Source organism: Paramisgurnus dabryanus, chromosome 22 (assembly GCF_030506205.2).
Source record: "Paramisgurnus dabryanus chromosome 22, PD_genome_1.1, whole genome shotgun sequence".
NCBI classification, from domain to species: Eukaryota; Metazoa; Chordata; class Actinopteri; order Cypriniformes; family Cobitidae; genus Paramisgurnus; species Paramisgurnus dabryanus.
The window spans coordinates 18,750,763-18,778,488 of NC_133358.1; the positions used below are offsets into that span (position 1 = coordinate 18,750,763).

Sequence of the window (27,726 nt, forward strand, 5' to 3'; positions counted from 1 at the left end):
ATTTTCTTACCATTGTCGCTTGGGGTAGGATCACTTTTGTTACATTTTTAGACATCCTAACCCAAACACAACTCTAACCCCAACTCCAGACAAGAACAGTTTTAAAAGCGGAAGAAAAACATGTAGAAACCACTAAAAGTACATACTAACGCAAACCTCTAATCTAACCCAAACCCCAAGCGACAAATGATAAAAAATAGAAGAAAATATGAGAAAACAATACATAAAATGAAATGAAAAAGAAAGTCTATTTATAGAAATTCATTCTCTGTGACACGAAATAGACATTTGTGCTCAAGGTGCAAAAAATCTGAATTGCGTACCATGGACACAAATACATTAATCAAATTTTCGAGACTATAACACAACTTTCTGTGAGATCAGTCTGAAAATGTATTAGTACGTTCTGAACTTAACATGAACTGACATGAACTAGAAGTATTCTTCATTGTAAGTTCATGATATCTATTGCATTGAAAAAGTAGTTGCATTGTTTGTTTTCACATATAATACAAAAAACACTATTAGAAGAGTGGTTGGACCTTAAACTGGGGCTCTGCCTGTGAAAACTCAGCTAAGGCTTTTTTGTGATTTACTGTTTTCTACATAGTGTAAAGAACATTCTGTGAAAATATAACCTTGATATCTTTGCTATTGACTTAGACCATGTGAAATCAAACTTTGATGCTCATTTCATAATTACATTATTAGACCTTAGCCTGGTTTCACAGACAGGGTCACAAATGCAACGCCTATATTTAGAAACAATTCCACTCCCTTTATATCACCAATTACATGCATGGTAGAAATAAGGCAGAATGCCGCACTGAATACAGCCAGAGAGAGAGAAACAGAGAAACATAAACAGGGGGTCAGTAGATTAGCTTGTCCAGGGATCAGTGCAAGGCGGCAGCTTAAGAGACTGCGAGGGAGTCAGGGGACGTCCACTTCACTGCCACCTGCATGCTGCCACCAAGGCAGATGTTCAGATGTGATAAAGAGAGCAAAGGAAAGGGCACTAGAAGGACACCAGCCACCGAGACAGAGAAAAAAAACATGCTCCCCAAGACAACACAGCACATTGAGTTTTAGAGCCATGGTCAGTTAAAAAAAAATAAAAAAATAATAATAATAATAAAAACAATCCCAGATGCCGCTGATAAAACAAGGAAATCAAATGGCTAAGAATTGCAATGCATTTTTTTGTCTAAATGCTGCCTGTGGGATCTCTATGCAACTTTATAGATGTAAACAGGACTTTGTGATGATAACACAATATGCAGTCCTTCCAGAAAAACGCTGAGTTTTTTTTTTTTTAATTGTTGCGGGCAAAAATCCTTGATCTTACGGCATGTATTCTTAAAAAATGCGATGGAATATGTGAGATAATTATGCAATTTTATGTAATGAAATTACGGGAACTCGAAAAAATTGCGGGAACTTGCAAAAACTGTTTGCAGCTTTGGTGGCTTTTCAATGATGTTCATGTCACATAATCACATCACTTCATAATAATCCCAATGGCAACAGGGGACATGGCTGCACTTGTGTGAGGTAAATGCAAAATTTTTCAACTTTCTGCTAAGCTATATGTGATTTTTGCTACAAAATGCGCGGATTATGAAATCTAAATTTATGCTGCGAAAGTGCGGCGTATTTGAAAAAATGCACCTAAATATACGGACTTTGGCTGATTATGCTTTAAATCAAGCGATCGCATATTCACGTTTTTCTGGAAGGACTGAATATAGAGATGATAAATTATACTTTTTTGGTGTAGGTGTTTGCCCTTTGCCTATAAATTTTCCATTAAAGTGAGAAAGGTCAGCAAATGTTTATGTCACTGATAACAGATTTGTTATGCCTATTCATATATTATTTTCCCTTAATCCATTTTTAATAAGCTATATTCAGATTTATTTGCATATAGATGATGGAAATATTAACATTTGCAGGGTAATATCGTTGTTAGTTCCTAATACATGTGATATGAGATACAGAAAGCCGCAGGCATAGACCAACCCGGTAAGGTCCAATATTGATGGGAGTACATTGCATATGAATCAAAGAGTAATATGTTTGACCTCGTGATTAAAATGCTGTTACTGCAGTTGCTTGAAGTTTGGCCCCAGTTAAACATTTTATGTCGGGGGAGAAACATACATTATTAAAACTTGTCCATCAAGCTTAGATTAAACATTCATCTAAATTTAATTTTATCTGCATGACATCACAGAGCAAAAAAAAGTGCAAAGTCAATATAAAACTTTCAGGAGAAGTCAGTCAGCTTTTTTGAAGAAGTGAACCTAGACCAGGTAAATATTAAAATACATCAAGCTTTTGACAGCATAGTGCAATCTGTACTTTCGTTGGATGAAAAATAGCTTAAAATAGAAAGCATGATCCTTTTGTGCTCCACAAAATAACAGCATGTTTTTTTTTGTAATGACAGAATGGTCAATTTTGTTGAATCCTAATGTGATTTAGTTACACTTTTAGTAAAAATGATCCCTATCTGTCACTGGGGCAGTACACTTTCAAAAGTACGCCTTTGTTCCTATAGACCCTTTTACTGTTTGTACACAATGATGACGTGGCAGCGTATGCGCGCGCATTTAGGCAACGGAAGTATCGTAAGAATCAAAAGTGAAGCAACACAAACAGTAAGTTATTTTAAAAAAGTTGACTTTATGCACATTTTCAACACAGCTACCAGATCCGTGTACTATAGGGGAGTGGATAGAAGACGTTAGCAGATGGCCAAAAATAAAGTTGCCAGATACATATATACATATATTAGTATATTATATTTGTGCAACCAAACGCAACAACCAGACAATTTGATGCTGGGAAACCGTTTTAATAAACTTTCTGAGTTGCTACCACGTTAGAACCAATGGGGAATAACACCACTTCCGTTGCCCAAATGCGCGCGCAGGCTATTTGAACACGTGAGCTGTAAAAGGGTCTATAGAGTTTATACATACAGTACTGTTCCCAAATAATGCATATTAATACAAAAAGGTACATATTGGTACCAAAATGTATACATATCTGTACCTAAATGATATATACTAGGATTTTTAAAGGGGACATATCATGAAAATCCAACTTTTTCCATGTTTAACTCTTTCCTCGCCATTGACGAGTTATCTTGTCAATTAAGAGAAAAAGGGACTTCCCTGCCAATGAAGAGAATTTCAGTCTTTCCGCAACTTATGCAACCCGTAGGTAACCCTTCACGTGAAAGAGAAAGAACTCTGGGTATGTTTTAAGGATCGCCCTACATCTGATCTCTTTCAGAAGTCTTTTACAAAAATTTAATTATCTCAGCTTTTTTTGCTGAAAATTTTGTGTTTTTGAAGAGGTGTTAAAAAGAGAACTAATGAATGTAGAATGAAAGGTTTTTTTCAAAACAGAGGGTCTGTTATTTTATTTGATATATTGTATGTTTAGATATTTAAAGAAGAAAAGTTAAGGCAACTTTTGTGAAAATTGGCACTGGCACTGGCTGGCACCTTAAAAAAAAAATGCTGGCGGGGAAAGAGTTAAGTGCTATAACTGGGTCCCCTGTGCTTCTATCAACCTAAAAATGTAAAACAAAAGATCAACTAAGTAACTTAGTTTTGGTAAACCACTCTCTGCAAGCATGTGAAAAAAAATGGTAATTGACGTTTGGCTCCACTGTGATGTCACACTTAATCGGCACTATCCACCCACAGCATTCACATTTAGTCCAGAGTTCACCTCATTTGCATTTAAAAGAACACCCAAAAACGGCACATTTTTGCTCACACATACAAAGTGGCAATTTTAACATGCTATAATAAATTATCTCTTTGATATTTTGACCTAAAACATACATACTCTAGGGTACTTTAAAAGTCTTGTGAAATGTCCCCTTTAAAGGGTACTGCTCCAGTGACAGCTAGCTAATTTTTTCTAACAGTGTATATTAAAATATACTTTTCTTTTTTTAATGTAACAGTTTTCTTAAAAGGTTACCTAACAAAACATTTTTACAGTATAAGCCTGTGTAGTAAATATCTTACGGACAAAGAGTAAGATAATCCTAGAAACAAATGTCTACTTGAATGTAAAGTTAAGAGGAACTAAAAGACATGGATCACTGCTCACATCTCTCTCCCCTTTGTCATTCACCTCAGTTTCTCACATCCCTCCCTCTCATTAGTTTCCAACAGGACATTTTGTTTCCCCACATACCAGCTGTGAGGGGCAAACAGGTTTCTGCGGAAGGGAGATTTGACCTTTTCCTCTGACTCATCTCACAGATGAACAGCTGCTAAATAGACGACCCTCCAGCCGAATGAGAGTCGACCACGGCACGGCAGCTTCACATAGATGATGTACTGGGAGGATCAGCAGAGGTCTGGTGATATGATATTACTGTAAATTGAGTCTGGTAATTGAGTTTGGATTTTGGTTATATGGAAATAATTGAGTGTGCGTTGACCTAATGCTGCAGTTCATTTTGTCTTTTAGACTTGGTCAGTTCTCGTTTTCCTAATATACTCCAATACCTTATAGTATACTGTATGTTTTAATCACACTGTCAAAAAAAATGGTCACCCCAGATGTACCCTTTTAAGAAGTGCTGTTGAGATTTGCACCTAATGAGTATCTCAAAGGTACATATTGATGCCAAATTTATACATATCTGTTCCTAATGATACATATTAGGACCATTTTAATTGGTACTGCCCCAGTGACAGCTGTAGTACACAGTGCATATGAATGATTTTACAAAACTGTTCATTCTTGGAAAATACCTTAAAGGGATACACTCTAAAAAAACAAACGGTGCTATATAGCACCAAAACAGTTGCTTTGGATCGTAACAATAGAAGAACCATTTTAGTGCCATATAGCACCGGTGAAGAACCAGTGAAGCACCAGTGAAGCACCAGTGTAGAACCATATAGGGGCCATATAGCACCACATATGGTTCTACATAGCACTATATGGTTCTACACAGGTGCTTCACTGGTGCTTCACTGGTGCTTCACTGGTTCTTCACCGGTGCTATATGGCACTAAAAATGGTTCTTCTATCGTTACGATCCAAAGCAACTGTTTTGGTGCTATATAGCACCGTTTGTTTTTTAGAGTGTACCTTTTCAGCTCCCTTAGAGTTAAACATTAGATTTTTACCGTTTTGGAATTCATTCAGCTGATCTCCGGGGCTGGCGCTACCACTTTTAGCATAGCTTAGTATAATCTATTGATTCTGATTAGACCATTAGTATTGTTTTAATATTTTTCCTATTTAAAACTTGACTCTTATGTAGTTACATTGTGTACTAAGACAGACGAAAAAATTAAAAAAATTTCTAGGCAGATATGGCTAGGAACTATACTCTCATTCCGGCGTAATAATTAAGGATTTTGCTGCTGTAACATGGCTGCAGCAGGCGTAGTGATATTACACAGTACCTGAAAATAGTCCCCTGCTATTGAAAGTTACTAAGGGTCTTTTTTCGGGCAGTGGTAAATATCACTACGTCCTTAACTCTTTCGCGGCCAACGCCTCCCTGCCAATGACGAGATTTTCCGTCTTTCCGCAATACCGCTATTATCCACCAGGCGTTCCGCAACTTTTTAAACCCAGAAGTATTGCCCTATGGCAAGTGGCTGCATTTCCGTGTCTGTTTTAAAGATCACTCAGAATGGGATCTCTATGAAAAGTCCGTCACAAAAATGGAATTATCTCTGCTTTTTGCTCAAAATGTGGTGTTTTTGCAAAAACCTAACCATATTCAAAAGCTGATTAGAAAAGAACCACTGAAGGTAGGATGAAACGTTTTTTTTTTTTTTGAAAGCAGAGGGTCTGTTCTTTCATTTGGTATATAGTATGTTTATATATTTAAAGAAGAACATTTTCTTGAAGGCATTAAACTTTAGTGAAAATCATGAAAAACGCTGGCGTTGGCTGGCAACTTTTTTTTTAAAACTCTGGCGGTGAAAGAGTTAATTATTACGCCAGAATGAGAGTATAGTTCCTAGCCATATCTGCCTAGAAAATCACAACTTTTAATTGTCTGTCAGTCTTAGTACACGATGTAACTACAGAAGAGTCCAGTTTTAAAAAATATCAAAACTCTTTGATTATTTTTTGTGCGATTCTAATGGTCTCAGATTCAATGGATTATGCTAAGCTATGCTAAACAGTGTTGGGCAAGTTACTTCCAAAGTGTAATACATTATATATTACAAATTACTGTCATTTGAAAGTAATTAGTAACATTATAATATTCCTGACTCTGAACTGTAATGAGTTACACTACTTTTGCATTACTTTTGAGTTACTTTCATCAAGATAACAGAAGTATGACTAGGCATTATAAAATGTTAAAATGTAGTTTATGGATGCTTATAAATCTAGAAGTTATGTGTTGGCCCTCGAGCTTTGAATAGGCACAGTGAAGACTTATGGCAAAAAACAGTAACAATGACTGTCAGAGTCATAAACATGGACAAAATGATCTGGTAAAAGTCTGGTAAATGATGGTAGACATACCAAACACAATAAAGCTAGAGCCCACTATAATGCAACCTATAGACTAATAACATGGCAAGACACGCAACCTCTTTTCATTTCTATTCTTTAATTCACTTTTAATTCAGATTCACAGCACAAACCTGGCATGCACTGGGTTGACACAACTTATCAAAAAGGGCTATTGGAGGATCAGGCCTCAAGGAATACAGCTCATTTCAGTACAATATAAGGATTACATGTAGGTTAACATATAATTGCTTAATAAAACACAGACAAACAGAGGAACACTGCTTTTTGCCAAACAATGAATATAGGTTCCCATACAAAGGCTGGTAAAAACTTTAACCAGTGATGTTTAAATGTACTATTTAAATATTCATGTTTAAGTCTACATTAATGTTATGTTGTAGTTTAGGTTTCTCTTTGTAATAAAACTGTAGATAGCATAGGAATAGCCTAGCAATCTATTATGTATATGGCCTGAACCATAGCAACGTTAGCTTACCTTGTTATGCTGGTGTGGTGAAATGGATTTTACTGGCAAGATTTCGAAAAGTCTCTTTAATTCTGAGGTTCAAGCAGCACAGGAGACCGATAGAAACTTTCTGCTGCTTTTACTTAGTGCTCTCATTAACAGAATTTTGCGTATGCGGCGCTACCGAACCTGATTGCGACCACTTTAGTCAATGCTTATACAGCCGCGGACTTCCCTCGGCTCTTTAAGAAACACGTCAAATACAAAATTAAAGACAAAATGAACATGCTGCATACAGCACCTGGAAACAGACACACGCTACGTCCCAAACCGCCTACCTCCATTCTATATAGTAGGCAAAGAGTACGAGAAGTAGTGCTTTTAGCCTACAATATAGTATGGAAGTATGCTGTTTGGGACGCAGCCATTACTATTTTAACCGCAGCTTTTTCCTGTGCTGTGTGGATGCTGGTCGCGCGCATTGGTCAAAAATAAAAAAAATAAAATAACACGTCTATTTTTGAAATGCATTGTTGTAACGCGCTCGTTACTAAGACTGTAACGAATAAAATATTACCAACATTTTATTAGTAATGCGTTATATTACTGCATTACAGCAAAAACTAATATATTACTGTAATATATTATATTTTGTAATGCGTTACTCCCAACACTGATGCTAAAAGTGGTACCGCCAGACCCGGAGATCAGCAAAATGGATTTCAAAATGGTAAAAATCAAATGTTTAACTTTAGGGAAGCTGGAAACTTAGCATATTTTCAAAAAAGTGGAGTGTGGATCTAAACATGAACTTGTGATAACTTATGTATCGCATGCTTCAGTGGTTAACACCAAAATGATATACTTATACAGGTGCCTCTAATGTGGCGTGTGAGACGTTTTGGAATAAACAGATATTTTCTTATCAGTGGAAAATATTTACATAAATGCATCAGTCTATTATATGCCATGAAGCCTTTGATCTGGAGTGTATCTCACTACAATGAGAGGTGGAGATCAGGCAATATTATCTCAGATAAGGGACTGTTAATATCATTCAGATTGATGCCTCTGAAAGCCACATTAAAGCAGCATGTTGCATCAGGGATACTTAATGATTTGGTCACGACAACTTGAACTTAGACAGTCTCTCATTCAACCGCTTTTTTCATCTTTCGGCTGTGCAATATTTTTACAGAATTACGTTACTTATGTTTTAGTACAGAGATAAAAGTGTTCCTTTTACAGACATCAGTTTATTTTATAATACAGTTTGCTGAGATTATTTGACTCACATTTGGGTGAATCTCACGAAATCCAGATTTAGAAGGTGTCCAGCTTCAGAATTTTTAAAAAGCCCTTGAAGCCAATTTTTTTGCACATATAAGATTAAGGTCTGAACTTACTATAACCATTATTTTTTGAGGATTTAAAAATATTTCCTATAGAATTATTTAAATTTTTAGATTATCATTATCAAAAATGATCATTACCACAACCTGATATTACATTAAATATATGCATTTACAAACTCATGTTTCGGTAATGAGAACTTAAAAGTTAACAAAAACAAATACTAAACAAAATTTCAACTTTTATCTGGAGGGAAACAATAAAAACTGTTAACCATCTTGAGTGTCACAGTCAATTATGTCCCTTCGAACAATTGTTTTTTTTGTGTGTGAAAATGTTAGTTTCTTGAGGGCTTAAACAATGATTGAAAATTGTTGCAGAATGAGAAAGTTGGTCTTGCACACATTTATATTCCTTATCATTGTCTTTACATTTACCAATGATCACCAAATACCACATGTTTCTTTACTGTAAATGTTTATAATATAACATGCACTGAAGCTTTTTATTAGATTTTTAAATTATAAATATTTCCATGTCAAAGAACTCTAATCCAGTCATGGGCATGTTGCGGTAATAAAAATGTTCCCCTTAAATGTGGAAAAAACTACAAAATTGGTTTGTATGATGTCATTTAAAATCATGTGCAAAATAGTACATGAAGAGATGTTTGTAACTGTATGCTTCTTATTTTGATACTCTTACTTTGCAGTTACTTTTTTATTAAAATGTATCATGACACCTCATAAGTCTAATTTCGCGAGAATCACCCCTTTATGTCAAAATATATACAGTAAGAAAATGACCAATCAAACAAAAACTAGCCAAATTTAAATGATAGAAAAATGGCAAGTAAATAAAATAAGATTCCCTGCTCTCAAATGCTGGGGCGAGTCAGCGCTAAAACCATGCCCACTGACCGGAAAACCTGAGCCGTTTCTCAATATGCGTTCTTGTCTGTACTTGTGTTCTTGTGGACTTGTGAAACGTCATCAGTCGCGGCCCAAGTACTGTTCCAAATCAAAGTTCGCATCAAGCCCAAGTTCACATAAAATCCCCTGATGTGTTCTTGATCCGCCCATTTTATCGAGGATGCATCAGAGGAGACTTGTGTGGACTTATGACAGCGAAGTTTCCCAGAATGCATTTCGCGTCAGGAGTTCGTTCTTCTGAGTCTGAACTTGCAAGTTTGACACAAGTCCGAGTTCGGCGTACTTGGTTTTGAGAAACGGCTCGCCTGTCTTTTTTAACTTGTAAATACAGCTACAACCTGAATGGATGCTCGCGATTGTGTTAGGGGCGGGGCCATGCTCGTGGGTTTCACTGCATCATCGAGCCATCATTAGGCACGCCTAAAAAATCCTTAAAACAGAAAAATGGAAAAACTGTTTGACGGTCTAACCCCACAATTCAGTATTACATAGTTCACATTCTTTTTAATATATTTCAGCATTTCTAACATTTATAATGCGTCTAAGGATTTAAGAGTCCTACTATATGTAATACCCCCCCCCCTTTCTCTCTCTATCTCTCTGTATATATTTGTATATACCTTAAAATAATGTTAAAATCTATATGGAGTTTCATTCATAGAAGCATCCATTACGAAGAAGGATATCACAACCGGCTGACAACCATCAAAGCAGATAAATACAATCCCAGCTTTGTATTGATTTTGTGCTTTCTCTGTTCTATTTTCAGCCTGGAGATCTTTAAAATACATTAGTAAGGCTAAATAACGCATCATTGGTGAAGACAGAAAGTTGGACCTGGCATACAGGCAGCCGAATCTCCTATTAACTACAACAGTCCTTGATGCTGCCCATTGAACTAAAACCAGTGAGCTTTCCTTTTACCTCACCACTGGTTTGGCCATCACGGTGTCATGCCAACACCCCGGAGCCACGAGATCCAGGCTAAACCTGACAGTTTGGCATGTCCAAGAGAAAATCCTATGCTAACATCCTGTCACAGCTAACATTTCTTGGCCCACCCGTACAGTAAAATTAGAAGCGGGCAGCTCAGAGTGATTGTTTTGGAGCTAATTATCTTTAAAAAAAACTGACAATGTGATTTCCTTGGATTATGGGCTGTTCGGATGTGGATTTCATTGGAAGCTCCCAAGTGACATTGCTATTCATAATATGCAGTAGAAAATTATTCAGTCCATCAAATATAAAAATGTCACATTTCAACGAAAGTCCAAAGTTTGCATCGCAGTCCTAATGATTAAATAAAAATGTGAGATCCATGACAACTACATGTCTGCATGGAAATAACATCTGGTCCAGAATGGCATACTGGACAGGAATACCTCTCCTCCATAAAGCATCATTAATATGCATGATCAAATAATGACTATACCGTACATTCCAACATTCTCCCATAGCTACGGCCCTGTTATAATGCATTATGGTCTTATTACAGTAATGAGAAACCAATCTTCAATAACACTTTTTACTTTTTTCTACATAAAAAACGTATAAAACATTCTGTGAAAATATAACCTTGATATCTTTAACACCCTGAAGCTATTTTGGGGATTTTCGCCTGAATTTGGCCTACCCAATTTCAAAAGCTTCCCATACCCACATGCAGAGGTTTACATACAAAGGTTTGGTATCATTTTACAGGAAACCCTTTGAAATTACATAAAACACTGTTGAAAGTGCTAAACATGGTTGTATGTGATATCAGTCCTCTAATAAACACAAAAATAAATAGGCGCTTTTTGGATGTTTTTTTTTCTAAAGTTTTTATTTGAAAGTATATAACTCTGGCCCTGGGTATCTCAGCTCCCTGCAGACAGTTTTGTTTGATTCCAGAAATTGCCAGCTTACAGAGGAAAAAGGTTTTTTTTTCTCTATGATAATCTATGCAAAAGTTATTTTACTCCAACTGAAGGGAGGAATAATACCCTTTTTGTATACAATTTCTGCCTAAAAACAGTTGAAGTGTCCCCATAACCACATACAGTGGAATAAATGCAATTTCTTTATATCATTTTAAAGAAAACCCTTTGAAGTTACATAAAAAGCTGCTGTTTGTGACAAATATTGTTATTTATGTTGTTTTTCATATGATTAAACACCAAATTTTATTTTTTATGTTGTAAATACTGTCTTTGATAGTGTATAACTCTGGTTCTGTGTGCTCTAGCAGACTGCAGACAGTTCTGGTTGTTAGCAGCAGCAGACAGTAAACACCCAAAAAAACTCAGCATGTCTCATTCAAAAGTTATTCTCATTTTACTGAAGGGTGTGAAAATACATTTTTCATATAAATATTAATTTTTTGTTTTGCACATATAATAAATAGCAAGGGATTATATATGCACACAACCAAAGAAAATGCTGTGAATGGACTCATTGTTTAGAGAACGACCTAAAATAAAAGATGGTGTATCATGGCTATATGTGCTATCTGAGGCAGTTCACACTCAAGTTTCACATACACATTTACAAAAGACCATTTTTTACCATATTATTCATTCGATGATTGATGGATATGTGTTTATAATAGAACAAAAAAAAAACACTGTAGCCTTATTTCTGAGAATGAGAGCTTTCATTTGATATAAGACTTGCCCATGTTTGTCATATTTGAAAAATATGAAATATGTGAATATTAAATGATATAAAAAAAATATTGGGGGGTGATTGTGTAAATTAAGTGTAAATAACTTTCTTACAGTAAAACATATCTCAAAGTGATGCATATCTGCAGAAAGTAGAGACTCTACGCTTTCAAACAGTATCTCATATGTGTTACTGGGGTCCATGACGGAGCATTAAAGATTAAAAGAATCTTTTATATTAAGTCAAAATAAGATAATTCTGGACCCGGGTCAGGGTCCTCAGGGTTGAAGAGATATTGAATGAGTAAGGCCATGTCAAAGATTGAAGTCAACTTCCTGACTACTTTGATGCTATTTAGATTTAAATTTCTTCAAACACTTCTCCCTATAAGCATCTCCAAAGATAGCAAGTACTGTAGAGAAAAGGCTGGCAGACTAGCAGGTAGGTGAACATGTTCATTGGCCACTTACAGTACCTGTATGTGCCCCCTCAGGCCAAGTGCAGCTTTAGAGTAACAGAGATCCCTGTGTCACTATTGTGACTGACTGCTGATGTAGGCAGTGCCAGAGGACATATCCCATTGCTTATTCTCACAAAACCCAATGGCCCTCAGTGAGAAGGGGGCTGAATTGAAATGCCGTCCTTACATGTTCCAGGAAGCTGCATTCGGCACAGCCACCTGTCAACTTTGTGTGTCTTTGTACTGTCAGAATCTTCACTTTTGGCATTAAATCAAAGGCTCTCTACCTTGGGGTCACAACGGTTCGTGGGTCAGCAGAGGTGCTGGAATCCTGGACCATTAAAAATATGTCACGGACCAGAAGTGAAAAGTGGCTTTACTTAGTCAGTTTTAAGGATATCAAAGGTATATTTTCACAGAATGTTCTTTACATTAAGTAGGATGATTTTATGTAAATAACAAATGAATTACTTTAGCTGGGTTTTCGTTCTACACCAGTTTATACGTATATGTTTATAGTTGGGCGCATGCTGTGCATTGACGCTTAAAGCAGCATGTGTAATAGTTGGCGTAATTACAGCAACAATTAATACAGCAGTATTTTGTGTACATAATAGAGCTCAGCGTGCTTGGAAATAACATATAATTTAGATGCTTTAAAATGAGACGCACTGCCTCTACAAAAACCCCCACGGAGAGACCTCTATATAAAAGATCCATTATGAGCTGAACCTTCTCTCCCCTGAGAGCCTACTTTTGCAAACAGCATGCACAATGTTTCAGATGTGTAGTCGAGTTTTGTATAGGGCCTTATTCAAATACAGTACATTCAATAATAATATTGCTTGCATTTCAGAATTGACCAGGATAAACCTATAAGAAAGACATCACAAACAGTTCTAGCATTATGTTGCCATGTGGAAGACTAAGCAGCAGCAGACAGCACAATTAAAACCATAGTAAAAAAAAACAAAGTAGAAGTAAACTCAAAAGAAGTTTTTGACTTAAAATGTCCTCTAAAATTTTACTAAACATGCAGCAAAGTGCATTTATCCACAGAACAAGTGAATAATACATACGGATAAAGAATATCACTCTTGGTTTATTTAAAGATTTAGTATACTTAAAAAGTTAAGAGTTTGTGATTCACTTTAATCTACATTTTCAACCCAAAATGCTGGGTTATTTTCAATCCATTGTTGGGTCAACTATAAACAGTTTCTTGGTTAATTTAACCCAATGGCTGTGATTGTCCCTTTATGGCTCAATGCTGAGTTAAAAAATATAGAATGTACAATAATCTACACTGCAAAAAAAATGACTTTCTTACTTAGTATTTTTGTGTTGTTTTCAGTACAAATATCTAAAAAATCTTAAATCAAGATGTATTTTCTTGATGAGCAAAATGACCTAAAAAAATAAGTCTAGTTTTTAGACAAAATATATACAATTTAAGTAAAATTTTGGTTAAAACAAGCAAAAATATCTGCCAATGAGGTGAGACATTTTTTCTTGAATTAAGTGTTTAAGAAAAAAGTTAACTTATTTCAAGATTTTTTTTCTCACCACACAGGTAGATATTTTTTCTTGTTTTAACCACAATTTCACTTAAATTGTCAACATATCCTCCAACCCATACGATTGCTTTGGTCGTTTGTCCATTTTACCAAATACGACCAATAGATGCATTTAGTAAATTAGCGCCTCTGACGGCAGCAGATGAAACTCAATATATTAGGGTATAAAATTATATTTTGGGGTATAATTTTGCACAGGGATAACATTTTTAATTTAAACCGCCAAGATTAAATGTATTTTACATTACATTTACATTACACTATTCAGGCATTTAGGGCAAATAACATACCCATTTATTTATTATATGATATAAACACAGCATACAAAACAGTCACAACTGTGACTTTGCTGTTTTAATAAAAATGTATTAAAAATATACCAAGTGTACTAAGGTCAAACGATCGATTTATTTGAAGAAAAGATGCAAAAGTGATGACAATCCGCTGTAAGTATCAGATCCGGATGTACACGGATTTAAAAACTGCCGCGATGCTACGTCATCTATGATTTTGAAACGGCATTGGCTTTCATGTGTCACGTGACCAATCGCATCATTACGTCAACTAAGAATGTGAAGTAGGGATGGGCATTCGATTAAGTTTTCTTTGTCGATCGTCGGGAGAATTAACGATCGACTATCGATTAATCATTAATATTTTTATAATACAATTTGTTATTTAACTTTTATACTTAAAAAATGCAATGAATACAAATATACAGCGTGTTTTTCCTCGATGAGACCTTTATTACAAGATCAACTTGTGGCAGACAGTTAAACTATGTTTCAAACATATGTGCGTGCATGTGCGGTGCTCTAAAGCAGCGGAACCTGCAGCTGCGAGCCAGCGTTCGTTGTGGTTCTTAAACAGAGACCTCATTATTTCCAAAATAAATAAAAAAACAGATTCATGTTTAACATTAAATTAAACAAAAAACATAATACTTAGATCTGAAAGGTTTTGTCAAAATGTAACCCAAAATTATTCAAGCCAGAAGAAAGTGTAAGATATTAGCCTTCCTAACATTAGGCTATAACAAATTAGGCTACTTAAAGCCTCGTGAAAAATAACTAACTTAAGTAACTCGCCTAAAACTTCTGCACCAGTCTACTGATTTTTTTTGAGAAATAAAAGCATTTTTGGGGGTCAGACGCGACCGCAACCCATGGTGACTGTCAGTCCAGCCGCCGCCGAAAACAGCCTCTCAGAGGAGACTGACCGGGATGCACAGGTACCTCAGCGCTAACTTGGCTTATTCCGCATACAGAGTATGTGTGAAACAGCGTGCGTTTTGTGAGCCCCATTCACCATTGTTTAATTATACTAACATAGTCTTTTAGTTTTTATTTGTTGTAAAACAACAGTAGACACAAATTTACTATGGTCTCCAACTCCACAATATACCATAACCATGGTATTTGTAGTAAAATTGCGGAAATACAAATCTTTTTAATCTGCAAAAAAAAACCATTTTCACAATGATAAAATCATGGCTAATTTTCCTAAGGTAGTAATTACAAAATTATATATGTTTGAAAGACGGAGATGCGCACCTGTCAATCTATTACATAACAGAGCGAGGCCAGAGACAAACGTGCTCATAAACGGGAGTAATATGGAATAATGTGTGCATCTTTGAATAACTGTAAGTATACATTTCTTTTAAATATATTTTGTCATATAAAGTTTTGAGACATGGTCTAATAATGCTTTATTCACTTTTATTGCTCATTTAGACTTATTGTGCGGGTAACAGCGTTTTTGACGCATTTACCTCAGAGATTATTTTAGCAATATTGCTTTTTTTCCGGTAATAATAATACAATTTATATTTCAATCCTGTTTCATTGTCTGTTTATTCATTTCATTGTGCTGTTATGTTAATGTGAGGATATTTATTTGCCATATGAGACGTGCCATTATATGAATACTTTTGTATAATATTCAAATATATGCGGAATAATGTGTGCGTCTTTGAATAACTGTATGAATACAGTTGCTTATTTTTGTCATAAAGTTTTGAGAAATAATAATATTGTGAGGATTTATTTCCATATGAGACGTTTTTTGTCGTTGAATACTCTCGTTTATTATTTGGAAATCATATACATACATAGTAGGAAATATATAATGTGGAAGGGTAGACTTGCAAAGTTACTCTGCTTATTTTTATTTATGATATATGTGGAGATAAATAAAGCATTGCAAAACTGCTGATTTGATCCATTCAGATCCTGACCACCAGGCTAGAGATTTTAAACATCCTTAATCCACATTTACTAGTCTGTCAAATAATATCTAAAATATATTGTTTTGTGAAAAAGAAATGATGCTTTGTTCTATTGTTTATGCGGAAAAGTGTTCACAGAAAGTGTCAATCACATGAACGTTTTATATGCAGAATAAGAGGTCAGCAGCGCGCTGCAACGGGTGCTTGACGGATTCGCCCCACACATACGCAAACGCACTGCATACGGAGTATTTGTGAAACAGGAGTTAGATAAAAAAAAATGCATTCAATTAATTGATAACAAATTAACGTCATCGACGAAATTCTTAACAATCAATTATCGATCGTCGATTAATTATGCCCATCCCTAATGTGAAGCGCTATTGGCTCTTGTGACCGACTACGTCATGTTGATTTATGTTTGAATGAGATCTGAATGTGCGTTTTGATCAAAGAGTTCTTTATATAAAGTAATTGTATGGCTTTAGTTCGCACGGTTTGCAACGGAAATGGTTTGTAATACTTTTATACTGTTTTATGCAATAAATATATGACTGTACTTTTACTTGCATGTTGTGTTTAATGCTTGAGAAGTGGTTGGGTTAGATGATCCAAAATATCTTTAAAACCATAAATGTTTATGAAACCGTTTCTACATTTTCAAATTCATTAAATGTCTAATCTGATGTATAAGGCAAAAACCTTTCTAAAGTTACCAGCCAATCAGCATTTCCACTAGCCAAATTTCTTCCGGTGAAAATAAGAGAAATTATGAGTGCCACTGAATGCAACAATTAGTTTTTTCTTTCGCGTGCATGCGACTGAATCCTGACAAAGCATGACAAAATTTTTGTGATGAAACATAAGCTTTCTTCATTTCTTTGTCGATAGACATAAAGCTTTACTGGGGCACAGGCCTCCCATTTTTTGCTGACTTTTTTTGAAAGCCTGCTGTGTGCAAGAAGTGTGCAACACTTCTATACAATGTCCTTTACTTAAATACAGAACAGTATAACACATACATCTGTTGATTTTCTCAGCAACAATGCAATCCTATAGACTTGACAAGAGGGTTTCCTGAGATTTTTCCTCTGATGTTTGAGACCTGACAGGGTGAGGATGTACTTTGTCTTACTCCCTTAAACTCATCATCTCTCCTTTCTGCTTCCCTTTCCCTGCTTTGCACAAAACATTTCTGATGTCCATCTACAGAAGCCAATAATGATCGAGTCAAAATAAGATTAGCATCATTATTTAGAAACTTACTTCTCGTCATGTTTTCATAATTACTCATTCGCGTGGCGTCACCTTTTGGATGCAGTTGCGCGCGCGGAGGAACGCAAAGACGCGCGTGGACATGGATACATGCGTGCACGCTTCAGTGCGACTGCTTCGTCGCTTTACAAGCGTAAATTGGGTAACTGCATTGCATATAGATCTGTTTTTGCCGCTATTATCTTTGTAAAGGAATACACTAACGTTAACTGCTAAAATTTAAACTTGAGATTTACACCTGGGCACAAAAGATTTACACTGGATCACATACCCCAGTAAAGGGGTGTGGCGACACCGCTCTCTTTTAGTCTATCCTCTCTGCTCTGCCCGTTCGTTCTCCTTCTTCCTTTTGTTTTCTGGTGGACGTGCTCCACTCGTTTCCATGGTTTCTCGCGCTGGTTTCGCTGCAAACTGCGCGCAGCCAATTGGCGTATAAACATCATCACGTTTCATTGCGGCACAGTGTTCATGGGAAATGTAGGAAGTACCGCCAGAGGGATAAATGTCCGAGAACGAAGCTTTATGTATCTTGCATGCAATGCCTCATGCATCACCGGCCAAACTGGCCAGTAAGTTTTTATTAACACCCGCCAAAATGAATTTTAACCCGCACTTGGCAGGTTGGCGGGTGTTAATTTAGAACCCTGAATATAGTTCCTCTTTTAAATCCGCTTAGAAAAGTGCTACGTTTTATTTTGTACCACCAAACTTGCTCTTATAACTACTCGTCTTAAATAGGAAAAACGTTGATGTGTTTGGTCACTTCTAACTTTATCTCTGAGCGGTACCATTGAATGAATGGGGCTAAGCTAAATGCTATCGAAGTGTAGCAGCGCGCTCCAGCGCTTACGTGCACGCACTAAGATGATAGAGGGATGTATCAACTCTTCTTAGTTAAGGTAATAACATTTTAATATTGAAAATGAGTAGACTATTCCTTTAAAAAGTAACAACAGATTGTATTTATAAGCTACTGCCGCTAGAGGACACTTATGCCTTAATACATCACTTTAAATCGTAATAAGGTGCTTGCACAAATGACTTAAGAGGTCGTTATTTTTTGGAGGACAGTCTCTAAATTCTGTATTGTTTTGTCTAAAAAGTAGACTTATTTTCTTAGGTCATTTTGCTCATAAATACATCTTGCTTTAAGAATTTTTAGATATTTGTACTGAAAACAAGACCAAATACTAAGTAAGAAAGTCATTTTTTGCAGTGTAAGCGCAGAATTCCTTGGATGCATGGCTCATTGAGCCCCACTGAGATTGTGCCTTAAAGGAAGGGTATCGCAGATATCCATATCATTAATTTAATGGAGCAAAGATCGATGTTCATTGGACAAGAGGAACTTAACACATCAATTTGTGTCCCGTCAGGGCACTGTGGTTAAAAGAAGTTGAACTTAGAAAAGCATGTCCTGAGACTACTCCATTCTGTTGTGTATAGTGGTTGCAGAAACATTAAGATGTATTCCTGAAAAAAATACACTTTCAAAAAAATGGTCCCTAGCTGCCACTAGGGCAGTACTCTTCCAAAATAAGTTCAAATTAGTACCTCAAAGGTACATATTGGTACCAAATACAAACATATATGTAGATAAATGGCACATGTTAGGACCTTTCCGAAGGGTACTGCCCCAGTGACAGCGTTAGACAATTTTTTCTAAATTCAAGAGGATGTGATTAATGGTGGACAATTTTTATTTAATTATTTTGTCATATAATTAATCACACAACATTAACATGCCAAATTGGCAGCCTACTGTAATTCGTTTAGCTTTTTCCTAAATATCATTCTGTTACAGACACTTGTGAGAACTTGCTGTTTAATTAAATTACATTTGCAATGAGAAAGTCACAAGAAAAAATAAAGCAAAAAAATATCCAATTATGTCCAAATCACAGAGATAGATTACCATGTTGTCACATCTGTTGTCGATTTTCGCCCAATTAATCTTAAGAACGTGTTTTTTTCTGAAAGCGCGAGTTTGGTGTAATGGAATGAGCTTTTGTAATTTGCACAATAACTCACGGCTGGAGTTATTGTTGTGATGAACTAAACGGTGCAATATAGCGCACAAATGTGTACTGAACTGACAAGAAACTATATCAAGCCTGTGCACCTGTGAAATTGAAGTTTGTATTATATTGTTTGCATTAAAAACAACAGCTTAAGAGTGTTTGTGAGGGTATTGTAATGAAACAATAGAGTCTGTTCCTACTGCAAGTCAAATTATCACTTTTCTGGGCGTGCATCTCAGTGAGAGGGAAATGTTTTTACCTCCTCTCTTGTTTAACTTGGCATATCCAGGTGCATAGCCGCTGGTGAACACAGAGGAGCTGGTAAAAGCATTATGCGGGAGTGGTGTGACCAGGGCTTCATCACATTTTTCTGTAAAAGAAGGAAGATTGGAAACATTATGATCACACAAAATGACAACATAAATCACTGAAGCAGCACTTCAATTTCAAATCTATCTGTTTTGGTACAGTCAAAATGTCTTTGCCACAAGCTAAGTACAGGAGAAATGAGCGAGTCCGGTGTTTACTGACAGTCTTGCTGACTTTAGACTCATTTGGAGGATGGAGTCTGTGGTCCACCGGTCATTACTCAGGTCTGAGGGTTTCACAGATAAAAAATTACTGTAAATACCCAAATCCCAACACAGGTATTTTGTTTTCAAATAGATGCAGGTAAATTAGCACTGAATTTAGTCATTGACTTCACACAGATTTCAAGAGATGACAAACACACACACACGATTTTGGCTAGATATGTGTCAAACAATGGTCGTATCTCTTCAGGTGTAAATTGGAATTCACACTGACAGTATTTTGTAGCAACAAAGTGTCATTTCCCACTTTTATCCACAAAAGTCATTAATTTTAAGTAGAGCTAGCAATTTGGGAAACGTGAGTGACAACAGCTGTTGAGCAGAAAGATGCGTTTATGCAAATGAGCAGGGAGCGATTTGGCCTCAACCAATGGAAGTGCAGACAGTAAGGTTGATGTGAAGCAAAACACAAAGAGGTACGATACTGCAGATGAGACTGAACATTAACAACCAACGGTTTAGCGACTAGTCGACCTTAACATGCATAATTGCTGTCTTTGTGAATGCACCTTAATACTGTGTTAGACTGAAAATGACGATAAGTCTTACTTTAATTAGATGAGGAAAAGTGTCAGGGAAAGCTGCAGCATGTGTTAATACCCGAAACAACACGTACAACAAATAAATACATATCACATTGTGCACATCAGGTACAGTCACTGTGTTCATTGATTATAAAGTGATATTAAATCCTCAAATTTTGTTCTCTTTCACGCATTTCTCTTGGTGTCAACTTTACATAAACAACAGTTATCTGGTATCCAAAGTCCCTCTAAGAGAAGTTTTTACACTTTGCGGCCAAATTTGCAATGCCTTTCAGTCACATGAGACCAAATCCTATTTTCTTAAAGGGACACTTTTTTTTATACGCTCATTTTTGGCAGTACCACTTTTAGCATAGCTTAGCACAATCCATTGAATCTGATTAGACCATTAGCATTACGCAAAAAAATAAAACTTTACTCTTCTGTAGTTACATCGTGTACTAAGACCGTGGAAAAAAATAAAAATTAAGTTGAGATTTTCTAGGCAGATATGACTAGGAACTATACTCTCATTCCGGCATAATAATCAAGACTTTGCTGCCGTACCATGGCTGCAGCAGGCGTAGTGATATTACGCAGTGCCTGAAAGTAGTCCCCTGCTATTGAAAGTTACCAAGGGGACTAGTGATGCACCGATGTATCGGCCACCGATATTAATCGGCCGATTTTTGATGAATTTGAAACCATCGGCATATAGGCAATAGCACGAGAAATGCCGATACCGATTGTTTATTAATTAACTGCATAAAGAAATACATTATATGTAAAAAATTTGTTAATGTTGTTAATAAAATAAATGCTGAATATCAAAAACCACCTTTGAAGGTTGTCATGCTGTCTTATTATATTTGTTTTAGCTTGATTTGTGCCTCTCTTATTATGTTGGTCAGTTGAATTTTAATCAGATCCAATCCATGTTCAGTAAAAATAATTTGATGCAGAAATAAACTAGCTAATAGACCAACTGTAGTATTGTATTCAAGTGTTTAATATCGGTATCGGCATCGGCCAGAAGTTGTCTGTTTAAATCGGTATCGGCCCAAAAAAATCCTATCGGTGCATCCCTAAAGGGGACTATTTTTAAGCGCTGCGTAATTTTCCATCAGTCTCAGTACACAATGTAACTACAGAAGAGTCAAGTTTTAAATAGGAAAAAGATCACAACTCTTTGGTTATTTTTTAGCGCAATGCTAATGGTCTAATCAGATTCAATGGATTATGCTAAGCTATGCTAAAAGTGGTACAGGCAGATCCAGAGATCAGCTGTATGGATTCCAAAACTGTAAAAATCAAATGTTTAATTCTAGGGGAGCTGAAAAATGAGCCTATTTAAAAAAAAAAGTGGAGTGTCTCTTGAAGACGGAAATCTCTAAAATGGCTCGCTAAGGTCACAATAAACAACAGATTTCTGACCCCAAATTTTTTTGTTTTTATAAATTGTGTCTAATAAATTTATATTGCAAATTATTTCAGGTTGCTTTATTGACTGCATATGAGCATATACCACAAATACTTTACAATGCTTTTTAAGCAGCACCTCCCCCATAAAATCATTTGTTTTTAACATTGTTTTTTGACGAAGTCAAAACGTCTGTTTCTATAGTGTCCGAAATAGCCCCATAAACCCACATTCACTATTCCCTAAATTAGTTCCCTAATATAGTGCACTTGAATGAGTAAATGAAAACAAGTGAGTGAATTCGGACACTAAGTGCCAGAAGCGCTACGAATGCCGTCTTTTGTCGAGACACGTTCATTGGCATGCGCCTCACAGTAACGGGATACTGTAACTGGTAGCCGTTGGGTGTACATCGGTTGTACACTCATTACCGGTTGCATTATGGGATTAAATAAATGCACTCGATAATGTCCACTATAATTTCGTACACATACAAAATGTCTGTTCCCTCAAATATGCACTATTTCAGACACAGCCATTGATTGTAGGGTAACACTTTATTTAACAGTGCCTTTGTTTCATATGGTACATACACTTACTATAGTAAATTATATATTGTATAACTACACACAACTAACCTTAAACCCAACACCAATTCCAACCCTAAGTACATGGTGTTAATTATTATTAATCTGTTCTTAATTATACAAATTACTTAAAAATAAAGTGTATGTGAATGTTGCATTTATAGTAACAGAAATATGGCATATTGTTAATATACTGTATAGTCTTTCTTGTGTATCATTTCATTTTTATTTCAAATGGGCTAAAAATAGCATTCAAGATTTTCTGCTATGCCAACAGAAAAAAAGTTTTCATTGGAACATGGAAGGAAAACAGGATACACTAAATTGCACATACATTTCGAAAACAGCTACTCTATGCTGAATGCAAAGACAACAATCCCAGAGCAGCCACGGCAGAAGTGACTGATAACGGCAGTTTGGTGTATTCAACATGAAAGCACAAACAACACATCCTCTATATTTGCCTTCAGCTGTAGCGCGGTACATTCAATCACTATCCCTGGAAGGACAGGAGCTGTTGATATGTTAGGGGGTAGAGAGACTAGAGACGGCTGCTGCCTACTGCCTGTTCTAATGAGTACCTGCCATGTTCAAGCATTATTTGTCTCCAAATCCCAAGTCAGATTGGCCTTTATACCAGGACCGTGAAACAGAAATGCATTTGACACGCATACAGCCATCCTCACTAAGAGCTGTATTTTTTATCATTCTCATTCGCAACAGACGATCCTTATTGCCCAAAGGACACGTGGAAATGGCTCGCTCTGTCATGTGAACCTTCTCAACCTGTTGGCGGAGAGCAGAAGTGCCCAATTACAGTTGACATTATAGTGTCAAGAGAGAGTAATTACCGTAATCTGCATGGTGTAACTGTGGCAGTCGGAGATCGAAAACAAACAATTAAATGATTTAAAAACTCAATAGCATTTTGGGATTTCTCTCACGAGCCAGGAAAGATAATGCAAAAAATGTGTAGACCTTTTTCAATGAGTGAATCGATCGAGCATAGCCATGAAAACAGTGGTATCTAAAGTCCACTATAGCAAGGAACTGTCAAGGGTGCCATAAAATCTTGTATTAAACTGAAGGCTGTTTCTTTCAGTGAGAGAAAGTTTGAAATTAGGAAAGCGATAAAAGAAATCAGAGAAAATTCAATAAATAAATGCCATTTTTCAGACTCAGGCTCAGACTACAAATTTGTGGAATGGTCATAACAAGTTTTCATGTACACATTATACAAGCATTTTTGTTGTTTTATACTTCCACAAATAGTTCAACTATCTGGGTACTTCCCAAAACCATCATTCCAATTACTTATTTGCAATATTGTGTGGTTGGAACTAGGGATGTCAATTTATGCAATTTCCCATATTCGATAATTGTTTAATTTAACGATCAATCAATTCAATAATCGTTAACTGCAATAGTGCAATAAAGCCAGATTTATAGTCGTGCGTAGGTTCTACGGCGTGCGTAGCTCTGTGTAGCCTGATGTGCATCTCACAAACATTTTTACAGCGCGTTAGATCTACGCGGACCGCAAGCGCTGTGATTGGTCCACCAGAACCCCTCCCGTCAGGTAAAAAAACTGCGTCATATGTATTTCCGTTTGTGATGGTGAAAACAAAGAATGGCCAAGTTGAGGAGTGATTTACCTCAAACTGCAACAAAAGTCACTGTTTATTTACTTCCATCATTGCTGGTCTTCTCAAATCATACACAACAAGTTGCTGTTTCTTCTTCGTTTGTGGGTTAACTTGCTAAGTTTCTTCTTCTCTGATGTTCGTGCTGCTACTGTGGTTACACGCCTGCGGTCTGCGCGTGTGATTGCATGTCGACGCGGACAACGACGCAAAAGTATAAATGAAAACCGACATGGAACTGTCTCGAATTAAAGATTTTATTTTGACTAATTACGTTTTTTTGTATCGGACCCTATTAGATCCACTGCGGATGCCATTTCGTTGCGTTAGCAGCCAGCCTCGTCTCGCATGATGTTAAAAAGCCCAGGTGGGGGTTGGCATCGAGCATCATTGTGATCATGGCTAGTTTAACTTCTGCACTCTTGTTTCACTTTTTTTCACCAGCTGTGTGTGCTTTGCGCAGGCGCTTCACACACGTGCTTGGTTTTTCAAAAATCGTTCAGTTTTATCGATTTTATTCTTATCGACAATTAATTGAAGATCATGCTACACTGTAAAAAACAACCTATAGAATTTACTCAAAAAAATTGTTGTAACAATTTGCACTCACTTTGTTTGAGTAAATTATATCCTATATATTTGATTAAAAAGTACCTACATTTAATTACTATGATAAAGTAAAAAAAATTAGGTAAGGTCTACCTATTTTTTCATAACTAATTACTTATAAAAAAATGAATAACATTAACCCTATTGGTATTAAGGCACAGATCTATTAAATTATTATTAATAATGATAAGCCATTAAGAAACATTACATATTACTTATTCAGAGAGGGTTGAATAAGAAAATAGTCATGCACAAGATTGCATAAATTGCTTGCTTTATTGACCAAATAACATTCTGTAAACATTTAAAACTAATTATTGGACGTATAATAACCCCAATACATTTCAAGTGAAATACAACATATCATAGTTTTACATAAAGCTTCTTGAACATATTATTTCATAAAACAAAATAAACCAAGGCTTCATGAGATGTTAAAAAACCATTAAAAGCAAGATTCCTAAATACTGTTCTTCACGTTATCATTAGAAAATTAAAGAAGACAATAATATGAGAGGAAAAACTGATCTCATTTACCTCAGTAGACTAGCATGCTATATCGATACAAACAAACATTTCAACTTCATTTAAAACTTATTAAGTGCAAAAATACAACTTCATATTATGCTATAACTCACAGTACACGTGCATAAAACATTGAACACTAACAAGAAGTACTTACATTCAATTTTAAGTGATTCAACTTCATATACAAGTCTCATATATAACATATGAACTCCGAAATACTTTTTTGAACAGACATTAAAAAGCGAAAGGCAACGTTAAGTATATATCCGTAAATGATAATAATAATAATAATAATAAAATGGCTTCATAAATGGATCCCTTCTAAAACAAAACTCAATATATTAACAGATAAATGCAAGAAAACTTTTACAGTAATTATCTAGCATCGACAGCTTTACCGTTGTTTGTTTGTCTGCTCGACGCCCTCCCGTCTGTATCGTACATCAACCGTCCGCTGCTCTCTCTCGTCACGTGGCTTGCTCAAGTTCAACCACTCATATTGAGCAGCTCCGCTGTTCACGAGATTCAGACATGTAAATAATAATAATGGAAGTTAATATTTTAATCATAAATATGGATATTTATTCGTATTCGCAGGTGCAAGAACTGGGCGATGTTTCATTCAAAGCTAACCTGAATGACATATTCTAACCTATCAATCTGTCAACAACAGAGACAGAGAAGCACGCAAATGACTAAACTTCTGGTAGATTTTACAGTTAACCAACTTAACATTTCCATTCATGATGATATCAACAAGTTAAATAAAAACTTACCTGTCAACAAACCGCAGTTCTCCCGCCGATATGATATGAAAAAATGGTGACTCGAGTCCCGCCTGGATGTTGATTCATGCGCACTTTGCGGTGCTAAGGCCAATATTTTGGGGTATATGTTACTTATTTTTTTAGTATTGCAGTTATTACTGTTAAAAATTGGATAGTGAAGGTAGAATATACCCATTATTTTTTATTTTACTTGCTAGCTTATATACTTAATTAAATTATAACTAATTTTCATGGGTTAAATTTAACACCCTCCAGAGTAATTTTTTACAGTGTAAGGTGGCTAAGCAACAAGTTGTTTTATGGGAAACAAAACCCAGTACAGCAAAGTTCTGCTATTGACCTCTGTCCCTCAGTGACTACTGTGAAAGTAGTCATCCTGATAAAAAGCCTAAACGTCAAACATGATACAATCATGCTTATAATAGTCTGCAAGAAGATTAGGAGGATGAAGATTTGATCTGTAAACTCATCACATTACCAGTTAATCTGGGCTGAACATCAGGACCGACTAAGGTACAACATTTTCTCTCAGGCAAAGATCTGGGATAAATCGCTCAAAAACCCCTGTAGTCTCAGATTGCAACAGAAATAGCACTGCAACATTATTAAAATTAAGTAACTGTCATTTTTTTTAATTATTGCAAGCACACCTTCTAATCAGGCAAAAAAATGTACAACTTTATGATATTTGATGTTGCCTAGTTTTTAAATGGTTGGACACGTAACCAATGACAAAGCTTGACCTAAGCAAAGCACTTAACCCCAGGTCTCCAGGAGGACTGACCCTTTAATAAGATGCTTTGTATTTAAGTCTTAGTTACAGTAAATTAAAAAGCAAGAGACAGCAATAGAGATGCAAGAGATCAGTCATCCATACTTCGTACTGTACGACAACAAAAACAGCACACACCTGATTTGTACTTTTTTATTCAATTATTTTAAAGTAAGTCTTTCATATACTTTGAAAAAGTCCGAGAATGACTCATGGTGAGATGATTCACTGGTGTGTCATTAATAATAGCTGGTATTTCAGAGTAAATCATTTTGGAATAAGACGTGGAAAAACTTTGGCAAAGCTATTTAGATAATTTATGAATCTGCCTTCATCAGCAAATGTTACTATCTAGTTGTTACTGAGTAAATTTAAAAAACAATTAAAGCTGCAGGCAGTGATGAAAGGGCCAACGCACTTAAGGCCACCATCAGCCAATGGCCTTAGGAAAGCAGTGAACAGTGGGGATATGCATTTAAGTGGGTAAATATAGGAGGAATATGGCAATGGTATTTTGATGTACTGAATAGTGTACATAAATTCCTTCATAGAGTCTTAATAAACATTAATTAGAGCACAGAGTCTGAGGAAAGTTTCGTGACTTTTCGAGCATGTTTAGGCCATCTAAAGTCCCACAGAATGTGGAGAATAATAATAATAATAATAACAACAACAATAATAGTAGTAATAATAACTCTTTGAAGAAAAATAGGATCCACACATCTAGGGCCCTAACAATAGTCGTTACATCATCATAATCTGGAAGTTTGTTTT

General features: G+C 35.9%; 1 protein-coding gene across 1 annotated transcript in view; it reads right to left on the reverse strand.

Moving 5' to 3' along the window:
- The window catches only part of cntnap2a (contactin associated protein 2a), a 431,066-nt gene that overhangs the window by 238,998 nt on the left and 164,342 nt on the right, over positions 1–27,726 (reverse strand). The window contains exon 2 of the mRNA XM_065258074.1: positions 19,748–19,858. Within this exon, the coding sequence (XP_065114146.1) occupies positions 19,748–19,858 (111 nt within the window). The remainder of the gene's footprint in view (positions 1–19,747; positions 19,859–27,726) is intronic.